This window comes from Prinia subflava, chromosome Z, assembly GCF_021018805.1.
Source record: "Prinia subflava isolate CZ2003 ecotype Zambia chromosome Z, Cam_Psub_1.2, whole genome shotgun sequence".
NCBI classification, from domain to species: domain Eukaryota; kingdom Metazoa; phylum Chordata; class Aves; order Passeriformes; family Cisticolidae; genus Prinia; species Prinia subflava.
The window spans coordinates 99,664,435-99,680,249 of NC_086283.1; the positions used below are offsets into that span (position 1 = coordinate 99,664,435).

The 15,815-nt window shown below is 40.5% G+C and overlaps 2 protein-coding genes across 2 annotated transcripts in view; one reads left to right on the top strand and one right to left on the bottom strand.

The window, feature by feature from the left end:
- The first annotated feature begins 1,283 nt into the window (after positions 1-1,283).
- TMEM252 (transmembrane protein 252) lies at positions 1,284-4,545 on the top strand. Its single transcript, XM_063423540.1, has 2 exons — positions 1,284-1,896; positions 3,704-4,545. The coding sequence occupies exons 1-2, from the start codon at positions 1,622-1,624 to the stop codon at positions 4,032-4,034; spliced, it is 606 nt and encodes a 201-aa protein (XP_063279610.1). The 5' UTR covers positions 1,284-1,621; the 3' UTR covers positions 4,035-4,545.
- A 6,098-nt stretch (positions 4,546-10,643) lies between these two features.
- Positions 10,644-15,815, bottom strand: part of PGM5 (phosphoglucomutase 5) — a 69,809-nt gene continuing 64,637 nt past the window's right edge. Inside the window, exon 11 of the mRNA XM_063422607.1 lies at positions 10,644-12,178. Coding sequence (XP_063278677.1) covers positions 12,089-12,178 — 90 coding nt within the window. The 3' untranslated portion in view covers positions 10,644-12,088. The remainder of the gene's footprint in view (positions 12,179-15,815) is intronic.

A 15,815-nucleotide genomic window follows, 5' to 3' on the forward strand; every position in this document is an offset into this window, starting at 1 on the left:
ACAGAAAAAATATTATTGTAAATTCAGCTGGATCTGTTAACCTATGGGGAAAAAAATCGAAGGAGGAGCAGTCATTAAATTTGAAACAACAGAGCATGAAGCTAAGGTGTCCTGGAAAACAGTCCTGTACCAGAAGGAAGATGAACTGGTGGACTTCATATTAGGCAATACAGATGTAAATTACTTGCCTTTTGAAACTTTGATGTGTTTTTGTCACAGAACACTTTTGCAGTTATATTTCTGGAAGAGCAGCTACTGCTGTTCACTGGGCATCCCTCAGCACTGACTCCACCATTTCACTGTGCTCCACCTGCCTCTCGTGTTCTCAGCCTCCACTCACACCTTCCCTGCACAAATTCCTACCCCAAATAAATGGCTTTACCCTCCTGGTTACTGATTTCCTCTGTCACAACTGGACCACCTCTTTCAAAGACCTGAATTTGGTGAAGCCAGTGCCTGAAATAACAGTTTTCCCTGACCCACCCCACCCTGTCCCTGAGGAACATGCACCTGGACACATGCTAAGTGGCAACTCACATTAGTGGGAGTTTGTTCTATTTATACCTTTTTCACTGGAGCAGCTCTTTTAAGGGAAGGAATCTCTTTGTTGTGTCACCAGTTGCTTTTGCAGTTGAATTTTCTTGCTGTTTTTGCAACTCAAACCTTACAAAGCAGTTTAGGGATGTGTGAGCTGGCTGTTGTAATACCCATTCAATGATAACCTTGCAATTTAGGCACCTGGAGGGAAAGCTGTGAGTGCTACTCAGAGCCCGGCACATCCTTGGGGTAACTTCACATCTGGGAAACCTGCTCACTAAGAGATGTGTTGTTGCCTTCTGCTGCTTCTTCTGGGGGCTCAGACACCCCTAAAAGCTGCCCTGTGTCCCAGTCTGAGGTGCTGGGCTCCTTTATGGACTGCAGGCCATGCAAGTGCTTCACATCAGCTTCCTGGGCTCTTGTGACCAAGGCACTGGATGGCAACAGCTATTGATTGGAGAAATAAATCCTTTGTTGAACCTAGATTGACACCTGTCAGACACTAATATTCTTCAGTGATACCTTATCTTGACAAGTCAGAGAGAAAAGGTGAGAAGACATCCCTGCTCAGAGATCAGCAGTATTTACCTATGCCCATTCCCATGTCAATGTCTGCATTTATATGATGCATTTATACGCATTTATTAACATGCATAATTTCCCTTCAAACTTTAAATGAACATCTTTGTTGGTCGCTGGTTGTTTTTCCTTTAAAGTCAAGTAAGTCAAACTTAACAAATGCAGGACTCATTTGTAAGCAGTGAAGTGAATAAACTACTGCAAATCATGCAATGAAGGTAGCAGTCCAAGTTTACACTCCAGAGATTACAGCGGCAAAGGGATGGCTCAGGAAATTTCTGCTTCCTTCCCTAAAGTAGGTAGAAGGTTACAAATTAATCTCAAAAGAGTTTATAGGTCTCCCAATGAGTTAATGAGTAGGTTAAAACTGCCTGCTTCTCCCAGTTATCTGAAGGCCAGTTGGTCCTGTGGCACATAAAGTACCCATACATAAAGACAAGAAGTACAGCAGGTAGCCAGCAGACAAACAGCAGACAGGAACAAAGTGCTGTGCTTTCTGTGAAAGATGCCAAAAGGTCTTTTCACTTTCATTCGTCTTTTTATGCTCTTACTGAGTTTCTCCACTATTTGCCTGGCAGTGCTTTGCACGTCCACGAGTTCCTCCGTGTGCAGATGTGGGAGCAACAAGCTCGTGTTTTATTGCCTGTTAGCTTTGGGGCTCTGTCTCCTTGTTACCAGCGTTTTCTGGAGCACTTTCCATGAAGTCCTGAAATACAGGGCCCTTGGCATCTTCATTCGAAATCCCAGCCACAGAGAACCACATGTCTGCACCATTGACAGGTATGTGTCCCAGATTAATCGGGAGGGAGGGATGCTATTTTTTAAACGTACTGTGAGAAGAAAAAAGCAATACATGGTTTTTACAAAACATGCAGCCATTTCATTATTTTTCTGTGGAGAGAACTGTAGTCTGAAATGTTACTTGCTAGAGCAAGCAGCAGTGTGTACAAACAGCCATTTGTGTAAACAACACCTAAGGTAAGGTATACTACATGAAACAGAGGAAAGAGATTTTCCAAAGCTTCCAGAGTCATGCATGGGGGCAGCAGCTGCAGCTATTCCAACTTCATGCAGGAGCATCCTGAGTTCCATCTCAGCAGCCAATTTAAGATGCTGCTGGGGCAGATGGTCATGTAGGTTATCAAAGCTGAGGTATGCAGGGGGCCTCAGCTCATTCATTACATGGCTACTCCTTAAATTGTCTTGTCTAATTTGCCCCCAATTTAAAAACCTCGGGAAGTTTTTAAGCACAAGGCCCTGCACCTGGGTTGGTGCAAGTCAAAGCACAAACACAGGCTGGGCAAAGACTGGATTGAGAGCAGTTCTGGAGAGAAGAACTTGGGGGTGTTGTTGAGGAGTAGGTGAGTGTGACCCAGCAATGTGCACTTGCAGCCCAGAAAGCCAAAGGTGTCCTGGGCAGCACCGAAGGAAGTGTGACCAGCAGGCTGAGGGAGGGGATTCTGCTCCTCAGCTGTGTCTTTGTGAGTCCCCAGCTGGAGCACTGCATCCACATCTGGCATCCTTGGCACAGAAAGGACCTGCCTGAGGGGGTCAAGAAAAGGGCACGAAGATGATCAGGGGAATGGATTTGCTCTCCTATGATGACAGGCTGAGAAAGCTGGAGTTACTCAGCTCAGAGGAGATTTCAGTGAGACTGCAGCACCCTAAGAACATGAAGGGAACTTACAGGAAAGACGGAGAGGGACTGCAAAAAAGAACAGTGGCAGGACAAGAGGGAATAGTTTCAAATGGAGAGAGGTTATGTTTAGATTAGATATTGGGAAAAAAACATATTTACTATGAGAGTGGTGAGGCACTGGAGCACGTTGACAGGAGAAGCTGTGGCTGCTCCATCCCTGGAAGTGTTCAAGGCAAGGTTGGATGGACAACCTGATCTCGTGGAAGGTGTTCCTGCCCATGGCAGGAACTGAATGATCATTAAGGTCCCTTCCCAAAACATTCTGTGACATTCTGTGACTTTGTTCTTAACAATGTCTGATGCTTTGAGAGAGTGTTTCTTAAACTGATTGGCACTAGGCCTGGCAAAACTCTTTAACATGGTCACTGGATACAAATTACATTTCCTGGACTGTTGTGGAAACCGTACTAGAAACACTGACAATGGGTGTGCTAAAGGCACTATAAAAGCAACGTTCAGTAAATTTTGGTTAGATAAGGAGAGACATACCAAATTTATTTTAAAACTGTGGAAAACGATGGTTATTGTAATAATAAATAACTTTAAACACTGATCTCATTCTTCCAAATTAAATTTTCCTCAGGCCCTTGTTAAATACTTACAAGCATGAGTGTTTTTATGCCATGGCTGGGAATTTTCATGGGGAAGGCTTGTCTTTTTAGAGTACTGTGTTTTAATAAAACATTTTGTGATATGTTAGGCAAAATGATACCAGTTATGCCTATTGTTATACTAACATATTTCATTGCTTCATGCATGCTTAGGTGTCTGTTTACAGTTAAAGCCTCCTCTAAATTTTGGAAACATAACAGACAAAGCATTTAACCAAGCTGTGTGAGACAAATCACATTCACCAGGATGTGTTTCTTTTTGGTTTGCTTATTTTAGGCCTGACTTCTATCCTCCCTCTTATGAAGACAGCATAGATCCTGAAAAACTGGGCTCCCCACTGCCAGCAGCCTGCACACTAAAACAGCAAGAATTCTTCAATATTCCCCCGCCTCCATACAGTGAAAGCAGTGCAGAGTTTGTCAGTGAGACAAATGAGCAGGAACAGCCACCACCATACACGTTATCTGTGGAGCAGCAGCAAACAGCTGACCAAGACCCAAACCCCAGAGGGGGGTTAAATTCTCATATATCCATGGAAGAAATCAGCTGCCAACAGGATACAGACTTCCAGAGGACCTCAGGAAGAGTAACACCTGTCAAAACATAAGAGACAGGCAGCCAGAAAAATCCTGCATCTGTGAAGCAGGGAAAACTGGAAGAAGAATTGTGTCAGTGATCCCTAACAGTTAAATTATTTAGGGTGAAATTGCACAGGAAAAAACATTGATCATTTGTGACTTAGAGTGGAGTTGGAGGGGATATGTAAAAGTGTTTCAAGCATTTTAATTTAGAATAAATCTCCATAGAGATAGAAATGCTCAGGCTGTGTCTAGTAGAAGTCACCATCTCTGGCAACAGGAGTTTCTTAAGCTGCAAGATAAATGAAGCACCATGGTGTTATCAGTCTTGACTTGTGCCTCATAAGGAGTTTCAGAAGAAATCTGTCATTTTTTGTTTTGAGACATTAACTGACTTGGAAAACCTATTAACTCAGCTTTGTTTGTGATTTGCAGGTTATTTGTTGCAACTGATTATTTTTGTATTGTATACCTTTCAAGGTGTTTTATGTGACAGTAAAATAACTGCTATTTTACTAGTGAATTCATAAATAAATTTTGTATTTAAAACAAATGCCTTGTATTTGCTTATATGTTACGAGGTGCCCATGATTCAGGATAAGGGCACAATAAAATACACCACCTACCTGCCAAACAGAGAGCTCTGGTTATGCTGACATCTCCTCAGAGGGAATTATCAATTGCAGGATGTAAAATCCTCTCTGACTCCTCTGAGCCAATTCTAAGAGCAGTTGCTTCTGTCACACTTTACTCAGGACTGTGGGAACTGAAAAAGGGACCCTGTACCCTGTTTCTGACACAAGTGGCTTCATAATTACACAACAAATTCCAGAAAAAGGACAGGTTTGGACTCATCCTTCTTCTGTTACATGTATCCTTCCTCCCACAAAATGACTGAGGCAAGTTTGCATCCAGGCCTCTGTAATCTAGAATTCCAGGTAAAAAGGAAAAAATTCATGAGGGCTCACTCAGAATTGAACTTGTAACATTTACTTTAGATGGAATTTTCCTTTTTGGGTTGGAAGGTTTGGATTAGGAAAGATCATTTGGTCCAAGCCCTCACAACAAGCAGGTACATCTTCGATTAGATCAGGTTGATCAGAGCACTGTCCAATCCAACCTTGAATTTTTCCAGAAACAGGGCATGTATCACCTCTCTGGGCAACCTGCTCCTGGTTTTGCTACAGACCAGTGAGTCAGAAAAGCAATCACACTCTCCAGACATTCACATACTGAAAGACAACAAGTTAAGTATTACAGCTGTGCATGCTAGCCATGGTGGTAGCCACGGCTAAGGCCAGGGAACTGATGGTTGCATCAGTTTTGTCTTCCAAAGAATTTCATCCTTTATGGGAAGAACATACAGTTCTGTAGCTGCTGTAAGTAGAAAAGAAAGAAGAATAAAATGGGGTGGACAACCTACAGGGGAAGAAAAATCCTTTCAAGACAAGTTGGGGATAAGAAATGTAGTAAAGTACCCAGAGGGGAAAAAAAGAATCCCTGAAAGAGACAGAAGATATAAATATTTTTCAAAGTGACTGAGAAGCAGCACAGCACAGAACAATAAAAATCAGATGAATATAACACATTATTTCCAAAACAGCTGAAGAGAGGTTCTGCTTGAGTACCTTGTTATGGCCTTACTTCCTAGCATTACCATATCCATCCCCCAAAATCTCTTGCTTCTTTACTCCAGAGTCCCAGATTCAGAAGGCAGCTGGAATTGCACAAGTGTTAGTGCAGGTATCAATCACAGCAGATAAGACTGACTAACCAGGAGATATCCCACAGCAAAATGGTTGTCCTGTCCATGCTTAGTTTTTGGTTTTTTTTCCCCTGTGGAAATCTAACCTTTCCAGTAGGTGATATTAAGGCAAGCCCAAAAGACTGGGAAATGGCTGGGACTACAGCTCTAGGTCATACTAAGAGCAAATATTGCAGGAGTACCTGAAGTTTGCTCTTGGGGTGGTTTGCTATAGGAAATGCATTCAGAGCATTTCCACACATATTTATGAACAACCAGGAAGTTCTTCCTTTCTCCCAATTCCACAAGAATCCTGCAGTGCCCCTTTTTAGGGCCAGCCATTTGCAGATGTTGTGAGGTCATAATGGATCCAGAGATGTGAAACTGAAAATAAATCTATCTTCAACCTGCAGTATGCAATGGAGTATTTGATGCAAAGGAATTACTGAGATAGGGGAACATGAAGTTAATATCTAATATTTTGATATAATCTGGTTTTAAGTTTCTCTTTTCAGCTAATTAACTACTTGATTATGAACTTAATGCAAAATGGCATGGGCAACGAGCTCAAAAATGTCAACAATCTTAAGGCAGCAAAAGGTTTTAAATACTTTGCTTTTGACCATACTTAGTAGCACGAATTTATCTTTGCCAAGAGTAGCAGCTGGAAATTTTACATTAAAAAAAATTTTCTTTGGGCTGAAGGATATGAACTAGTCAAACTAAAGCTTCAGAACAGAACAGATTCAGTGCATTGACAAACAACTTCCTGACACTGGAGACTGAGAATCCAAAGAAATGTGTAGGTTTTTGCTGCAGGCATTGTGAAGTGGTGAATTCAGAAATTTGAGAGGAGGGAGAATAGCAAAGAGTGGAACTAAAATTTGCAGGGCAAACTTTAACATCTCTAGAGCTGCTTCGAAGAGTCACATGGGTTCTGGTCCTGGAGTAAAAATGAGTCAGAACAGCTGTTTAATTTTCAAATATCACCTCCTGTAAGCTCAGGAACCGTTCAACCTGATATGCAGAGTTCAAGCAAAGGCAGCAAAAGGCTCAAATGGATGGCCCAAGAGCTCCTGACTAAACTCAGATATAAACAGGAAATGCATGGTAAGTGGACAGCTGAATTAGGAGGATTGCAGAGCACAGTACAACCATGCAGGGATGAGATGAGGAAAGTCAAACCCCACCTGGAGCTGAATACGATGATGTTGTGGTTGAAAACCAGTTGGAAATTAAGCTCCAAACAGACATGTCATTTCCCCCCAGCCCCTCCAGTGAGAAACGAAAAAAAAGGCAGAGGTTATGGGTTGAGACAACAGTTTACTGGAAAAAAACATAATAAGGCAAGGAAAACAAACAGTAACAGAAACAATACTAATAATAACAATGTATAAAAGAGGCTGATTACAACCCAAAAATGCTTATGGGAAGTCCAACCGTCCAGTTGTTACCATGACATGCAGCTTTTCCTGAGACAAGGGAGAAAAAGGTGGACATCACCACAGCCAATGTAGGTTTTTTTGTCCCCCGCCTGAGACAATGGAGAACAAGGATGGACAAACCTCCCAAGCCAATCTGCACTGCTCCACCCAGACCACACTGACTGCCCCACTCTGTTCAGTATTTCGCTTCCAAAGGTGAAGAGGGAACAAAAATGGGTGTCTTTTGGAGGCCTTAAGTTTTAACTTTCACATTTTCAGACTCACATTTTCTGCCCAGGGGTGCAGTTCTGAGCCTCATATTCAGTGCTGGTCAGTTCTCTTCACAGAGCAGGGACACAAAACAAATCCTTTTCCTGCTGAGGACCAAGGACAACTTTCAGGCCCAAAGGCACAAACAAGGGTGGCTGAAGGATGGGACCTCACAACCTGGAGCTGTAATTGGACAATTAAACGCCAATATGCAAATGGACCAAAACTTATAAAAGTGTGAGACCTCGTGACCATTTGTCCATTTTGTGAACACTCTTACTCCACCTTGGTTGTAGCCCTGGCCAGGCCCTGTCTTTCAATAAATCTCTGCTTTATTCTCTAGCTCTGTCCAGTCTCTGTTTCAGGTTAGTGTTCCCAAGGCATCACTTCCACTCTGCCTTTTCTTCTACCCAAAGCCGTGTCCTACAGGGATGACATGACTGGTATAGAATAAATCAGCTGCACACATCCATACATCTCCAGCCTCCTTTCCTTTCCCATACTCCCACCCCAGCAAATGCCAAAATAACACTGTACTGGCTGAAACTAGGACAGATGAAAAATGTAAAGGGTAATGGGGAAAGTTTCTACAGCTACATGAGCTGAAAGAAGATATAGAAAAGCCTGAGGTGCTCAATGCCTTCTTTGTCTTCATCTTTACTGGTAAAAGCAGTCTTCAGGAATTGTAGGCCTTTGGGACTAAGGGAAAAATGTGGAGTGAGGAAGACTTACCTTGGATGGAGCAAGAAATGGTCAGGGAGTGCTTGAAAAAACAGGACATACACACACCCCTGTAAATGACTTAGGATGGCAGGCACAGAGCTGAAGAAGCTGAGTCATTTGTTTGCCTTTGAAAGATTGTGGGTGACCAGGAGTGGTCCCTGAGGCGAGAGAGCAAAAATCTCTCCTGTCCTTAAGAGAAGAAGGTTCTGGGGAGTTACAGGCTGGTCAGACTCACTTTAGTTCCTGGGGAGGTGATGGAGTAGTCACTCCTGGAAACCCTTGCCAAAGCTAAGGACAAGTAGGTGATTTGGATCAGGAAGGATTTATGAAACGTAAATTATGCTTAACCAACCTGATGACCTTTTCAATACTGAAGTTCAACAAAGGGAAGTCCTGCCCTTGTAAATGAATAAACCCAGACACCAAAACATGCTGGAGCCCATGTGCTGGAAAACAACCACACAGAGAAGGATCCAGGGGTCAATGCTTAACAAAAATTGTCAACTCACCAGCAACTCACCTGCACAGCAAAGACAGCAATCCTGGGTTGCATCAGGAAAAGCAAAAGCAGCAGCTGGAGGAAGGTGATCCTTTCCTTCTGCTCAGCACTGGTAGAGTTAAGATGCAGCTGGGTCCAGGTCTGAGTTTCCCAAAGACAAAACAGACATGGACATTCTAGAGTACCTCCAGCAAAAGAGCCACAAAGAAAAAGGGACTGGAAAAATTGTCATATGGTGACACACTGAGAGAGTTGGGAGTGTTTAGTCTGGAGAAGAGAAGGCTCCTGAAGGATCTTACTGATTTCTAGAAATACTTGGGGAAAAAAGAAGTGTGTGGACCTAGGCTCTTCTCAGTGACAGGACAAGAGGCAATGGGCACAAACTGAATCACACGAAATTCCATCTGAACACTCCAAAAGGTTTTGTTGTGGGTTTTTGGTTTTTGGGGTTGTTTTTTTTCACTTGTACACTTGTACAGTTTGCCCAGAGAAGTTCTGGCGTCTCAGCCCTTACAGATATTCAAAACCAACATGGTCCTGGGCAGCCTCCTCTACCTGACTCTGCTGTGAGCTGGGACATAGACTAGGTGATTTTAGTCCTGATGAACTACATGGCCCCTTCCAACCTCGAGGATTCTGTGATCCTGTGGTTCAGGTGAGTAGTATATTGACTTCCAAATTGTCTCTGAACACGAAGAAAATATGAGGGTTTAGGAAACAGAATTATCCAAGTAAATGTTAATGCAATCACAGCTGAATAATACAGGAATCTTGCAATTTCCAAACTTGAGGAAGCTGCTAATTAAACAATAGCACAAAAGGGTGTGGGTCTCTGTCACAGTGCCTAGACACTGTGATAAGACGAACAGTATTAATGAGAGTTTTCCCTCTGCTAAATGTATGGTTTAGTTTTAGAAGCTTTGCTTCTTTTTGTAAGCTCACATAACTTGCTTTTTTTCTATGCATTCATCTCCCATGTTAATAATTAAAAGACCTCAGGAAATGCAGTACACTCCATGAGACTGTGCTACAGTCCTCTCCCACACACATCAGCTGCTAAGAGCTGTACTTGAGCCTTACAAAGTTTTATTCATCTTTTTGCAGAGAAAAGCAATTAACTGGTAGAAAATATCAGTTACATTTTATCAGTATCACCCCTCACCATTAGAAAAAGGGAGGGTGAGTGGATTTGGGGTTAGGCTATTTCTGCAAGTCTGCTGTTTGACAGCTATTCAAAACCACACACTAACAGCCCTTTTCTCCATTTCAGTACACAGACACAACTAATGTTTCTCCAGCCCTGGACAAAGTCAATACAGAGATTTTAAAACATGACCTTTGTTTATGATGACTGCCTTCATGAAAGCAGACTGCCATCTACTGCAGCTCAGGTGACAGCTTTCTGATAAAAGCACAAGTATGTTTCCTCAATCTTCATCTATTCTTGAGTCTTCCCACTGCACCCTGAAAGACACCTGGCTTCAGTACATCCTACTTTTCAAACTGCATTCTCCCCATTTCAGAAAAGCTTTGCAAATGGGATACTCCATAGCACAAACAGCTAGTTCAACATGTGATCAAAAAACACTTCATTGTCAGAGAAAGAGATTTTTGAAATTTTAGTGGACTTTCAGAATGTTCTTTTATACAACCCAGTAATCAACTGTCATAATCCAGAATGTGTTTGACTATATGTGATCTACTAGTTAGGAGTTTATTATCCTGCACCTAGAAAAGTTTACTCCTTAATAAACATAAAAGATTGGATAAAAAAGGCTTCTGTATAGATGTTCTTACATTATAAAGTAGATGTCCAAAAAGTGTGAGAATGTCATGGTCATAAAGAAGAAACATATTTATAAAAAGAACTAAAGTCTTAAAATCTCTTTTGGTTTATGGAAACACTTAATGGTAAGGTGGGTTACTAAGTGAGAACATTCATACCTCATTTGTTTAGAGCAATTAAGTAATAATGTAATTGTAATTAAGGCAATTTTATTAGGATGCTCAAAAGTGCAGGGTGTCTTGTCCACAATTATGTATTAAGACAGATATACAGCATTAGTCTTTATTGTATGCTAAGTGCCATAGACATTTTTTGACAGAAGTGTTGAAAGAAATTTAAGCAATTTCCTTTGCTGCAATATGATATAAATTGTATTAAAATTCGACAACCACAATGAATTGAAATACACTGCAAAGAGGCAAGCTGCACAAAGCCACCTTGACGAATGATACAAGTGACCACACCGTTTCCAAGGAAGCAAAGCTTTCAAGCAAATCACATGCATAAAGTGTTGTGTTCATTTTCAGAGCACAGTATTGTAGCTAGAACTGCTGTATCATTTCACAAGCAGAAAAATGCTGATGTCCATATCCCCAACAGCCTTCTCAGATCTATGCCGGGAATCTCTTGCACTCCCCAAATTTTTATTGCATGATCCACTGTTACCAAGAATCTAATAGAAACTGTGTCCACAGGGTGAATCATACTAGTATTTCTATTCAATTGATCAGGGTTTGTTTAAATCCCTCTCACTCATTTACTTCACGGTTAGTGGAGCATGAGTGTTCCAAAGACTTAAAAAAACTTCTGTAACTCCTTCTTAAAGAATTGCTGAACTTGCAGAGATTATCTTGCAAACACAGTAAGCACCAGTATCATCTCCTGACACGAGGAATATTGTGGAAGACAGTCAGATTCCATACCCGACATATTGCTGGAAGGACAAAATCAGCTCTATAGCACAAAGGTCTCCTTTTGGAGGAAAACAACCAAAGAGTCAAAAACGTAAGGAAAATCTAAAGGCACAAGTCACATTGATATGTTTTAAAAGCAGGGGTAAAAAAGTATGGAATAACCCCATCTTTGGGAGCAAGTGTAAGTGTGTATACAACACTGCTGCCAGCGTGCATCTGTGAGCAACAGGAGAGGCCTGAGAGGAGGCACGGAGCCAGGGAGGAAATACAGAGCTTAGTGCACAGCCCTGTGACTCAGACATGCTCTGAAAACCTCTTCAGAAACCTACCAGAAGTGACAAGAATCCCAAACAATATTCACCAAGCATGTCTTTGCTTTGTGCTCCGTCTCTCCCCCTAACTGAAATTTCTCCAAATTTTATCGTAGCACTCAAAACCAAGCAGTTGTCATTTTCGGCTACATTACTGACAACATTTGAACATTAAGGCCTCTTTCTTTGGTTATACTGTTATCAGAAATTATTACACTGCAGGTAAAACAAGTCAATACACTATTGCATTTGGAGATCAATGCAAATGATTATGCTTAATGTTATATTGAATTTTTCTTCCCACATAACTTTTAGAATCATACAAGGCACAAATGGCTAACAAATTTTAACAAGGTTCTGTATCTTCCTTGCTGTTCCTCTTTTGGCCCTGGTTTAACAATCTTCTGTGGCTTCAAGTGATGACAGTGGGTCCCTTTCGTCCTGTCCTCTCATGAATCTGAGATATTTTCAGTGCAATTGCTATAAGAGGACTCAGCACAGCCTAAAGATGAAAAAATACATTGAATTACATAAAGAAGAAACATCAAAAGACATCTTGCATTTATAAATCCTTCTTTTACCTGTACAATTATACAATAATAATAGTAAATAGTAATATCAAAAACTGACATAGCTGTGGTGTCTATTACTGTTATACTTGACACAATGAAGTATCATGCTTAGCATATGTTTTGTCAAGTGTTACACTGAATATACCTAAGCTATGCAGAAAAGAGAAACCAGTAAATATACACTGTACTGATCACGTCTCTGTGCAACAGGAGCACTTTGAAATCTTTGAAATCTTCAGTACAAAACAACCCAGAAATAAGAGGTAGACTTTCTTCTGTCCTGATGAGATGAAGCCACATCGATGATATTTTCTTCCTAAATACACTTAATATGTGAAGCTTAGGGTCAGAAGGTACTGTAACAACTGTAACCTTAAGAGAATTCACAGAAGTGTGTTGTGACTAATACCACATGTAATTGTATTGATAGGATAAATTCCAACAGAACAGCATGAACTTTCATGTTTCAGGCTACAGACATTATTAAATAGACATTTATAGGCCTGGATGGGTGAGTACAGATGACAACTATGCTAGTACCACATGAAAATCAGGTAAAACACAATTTTTTAAATGGTAATTGGATCTTTTTTCAGTTAGTTAAATGATTCACAAAGATAAAATGGCAGAACTGAGTTTTGTTTGAAGGCTGCATTTTCAGAGACTCATATATTTGGTTACCAAACTAATTCTTTGACCCCTAGAGATTTCCCACAGCTGCCCCTTTCAAATAAACTAATTCCAGCTTCACACACATTAGGTCTGAGAATCAAATGAAAGAGAACAGTCATCCTGAGAGATGAAATTTACAGGTATCTTTTTAATAAGCCCGTATAATCAATACTTTGAATTTGTTTCAGCCACCTAACAGTTTCTGACAGGATGAGATGTTTGCTTTATCTATGCAAACAGTCAGACTGTTAAATCAAAAGACTGAAGAGACTAACTGTGCAAGCAGAGTAATGGAATAACACCACGAATGCCATTGGTGTCAAGTGAGTTTATGATTAAGCTCAGTTATGCACAAGTGTGAGCAGTCTGACATGTTATTGTTAAGAACGGTCCATATTTGTAGATATCTATCTACTGAATAATCACTGAAGCAGAACACAAGTCTATTAAAGTCAAACATACTTAGAGAAGATTAATATGTAGAGCACAAATTCACATCTGTGAGCAAATGCTGCTAGAATGTGCCAATTTATAAGGTCTGGATGCGACTAAAGCATTTGAAGTTCTCCAGCACTCCTTTCTCTAAGAAAGCTCTTCCTTATTCAATCTAAAAAGTACAAGAAAATTTAAAAAGCAACTCTCCTGACCTGGTTTGCTGAACCCTGCTTTTTTAGGCAACAAGTGCACTCTGAATTAAAAAAAAACCCACAAGCAACACTTTACACAATTCTGGAACAAAACAGAGAATCAAATGAGTTTATGTGACATCCATTTACAAGAACAATTTAGCTTGCCAAATGATTCCAATTACTACTAAGTATTCTGCTTGCTGCAATCATGCTTCTCACCAGAGAAAGTCCATTTTAAATTGTCTTTCCACACTTCAATTTAATTTTTACACTTTCTTCATCCAAAATATGTAAAAAAGGTTAAAGTGCATCATATTTGGAATGGCAAGAACAGGACAGAATAACAAGAAACTAGGACTACATATGCCTTTTAAAAATTCCTTTACCTCTGCCATGAATAGTTTATATTTCAGTTGCAAGAGATAAATCTCAGCCAACAATCATTTATCACTAATATTCCTCTAGAAAGACTTCCATATCTCAAGGAGATCTTTTTCAGAAATATTCTTCCTTGGGTCTGTCTACTTGAGAAACTGTAAAACTTTACTACTGACATTTAAACTCTAAGTGAAAATTGAAATTACTCTGTATGTTAAATAGCCCATTTATATCTTGGCAACTGTTTAGGACATATGGCATGTTACTCCTTAGATAAAATTTAAGAATTGAAAATTAACAGAACTGACTTAATTGGAATCTTGCTTTAGTAATCACAGATAGAAGTTAGATCTCTAAAAAATTAACTGGAAGGAAGATTACAAGGAAATAAACTAAGCAAGCAGATATCTAACATCAAGCAAATACAGATTAAAAGCCTTTTGCTTGGGAATAATCTGTACCAGAGCTGTTTGACACATATCATTCCTGCTTGGCTCATTAGCAATTTTTGTCTCTGTGATCTTGCAAGAACATTCCATACAATTTCCTCTCTTCTAATCAAGGTCTCAGTTACGATTTGTGCCATGATGCATCTGGTTTATCAAAAACTTTGTGAGGGCTGAAATGTACCTGTTTGCATATTAAAAGCTCAGAATGTGCCTGCACATCCTGCAGAGCTTCTGCAGTAAGAGCTTGTGCAGCTCAGCACACTGTGCCTGCTTTGGCCCCCACTCCAAAAAAACAAAGATGTCTTTGGAAAGGTTTATGCTACATCCACCTGTCCTAAAAGATCTAAGTGATGTGGTTCGTTATGAAATAAACTGAACTGACTCTGTTAGATCCACAGCACTGGTGGTGCTCAGTTGATTCAGCTGAGAAGAACATCTCCCATAGAAAAAAAGGAAACTGAACTCTCTATTCTTGTGTATGGTCTGCCTCTTAACTCAAACAAAATTACAATAAAGGTCAAGAAGCCAGCTGTTCTGCCTCTGGCAATAGAGGAGGGCAGGCAAGAGGGGTGAAATAAACAGAAGGAGAATGGAAACCAAGTAGAGCATTAAGACATGTACGTTTGCAAAAGATTGGGTTTTTTTCTAGTATATCCAAAAAGCTTTGAGGGAGGATCAGGTTTGATTAACTAATTTCCTTGATTTGTGGAATATTTTATAATTAGCGCCCCATGATTTATTTCCTTCGCAATCCCTGTTGATTTAAAATTTCTTCACTCTACAGTGTGACTTTGAGAAGAATCTGACACTAAATTACCTGAATAGCACAAAGATGCTGTATTATCTAAGAGTGTGTTCAAACAGAGGTAAGTCTCCACACTCCATAGGTCCTCTAAAAATATCTTATTAATTTTAATAATGGAAGCAAAACTTTTATTGTGGTTCAACTCCAGCCAGCAACTAAGTACCCTGCAGCTGCTCACTCACTCCCTTGCCCCTGCCAGATTGGCAGAGAATTGGAAACATGAAAAACCCGTGGGCTGAGATAAGCACAGCTTAGTAAGTGAAATCAACTAATATACGATAGCAAAATGAACAATAAAAGGAAAAAGAGTGAGGAATAAAACCCAACCAAACTCCCACAAGTGATACATAACAGAGCAGCCCACCACCCACTGACTGATGATCAGCCTGACCTGAGCAGCCATCACAACTCACTCACAGCTAACTCCCCCACAGTTAACACACCAAACATGACATTTCTGTGCTATGGAATATCCTTTTGGCCAGTTCAGGTCACCTGTCACTGCTATGGTCCCTCCCACATTGTTAGGGACCTCCTTGCTGAGAAAGCATGGGAGACTGGAAAGTCCTTGACATGGGTTAACTTCTACTTAGCAACAACTACAACATCACTGTGTTATCAACATTATTCTCAT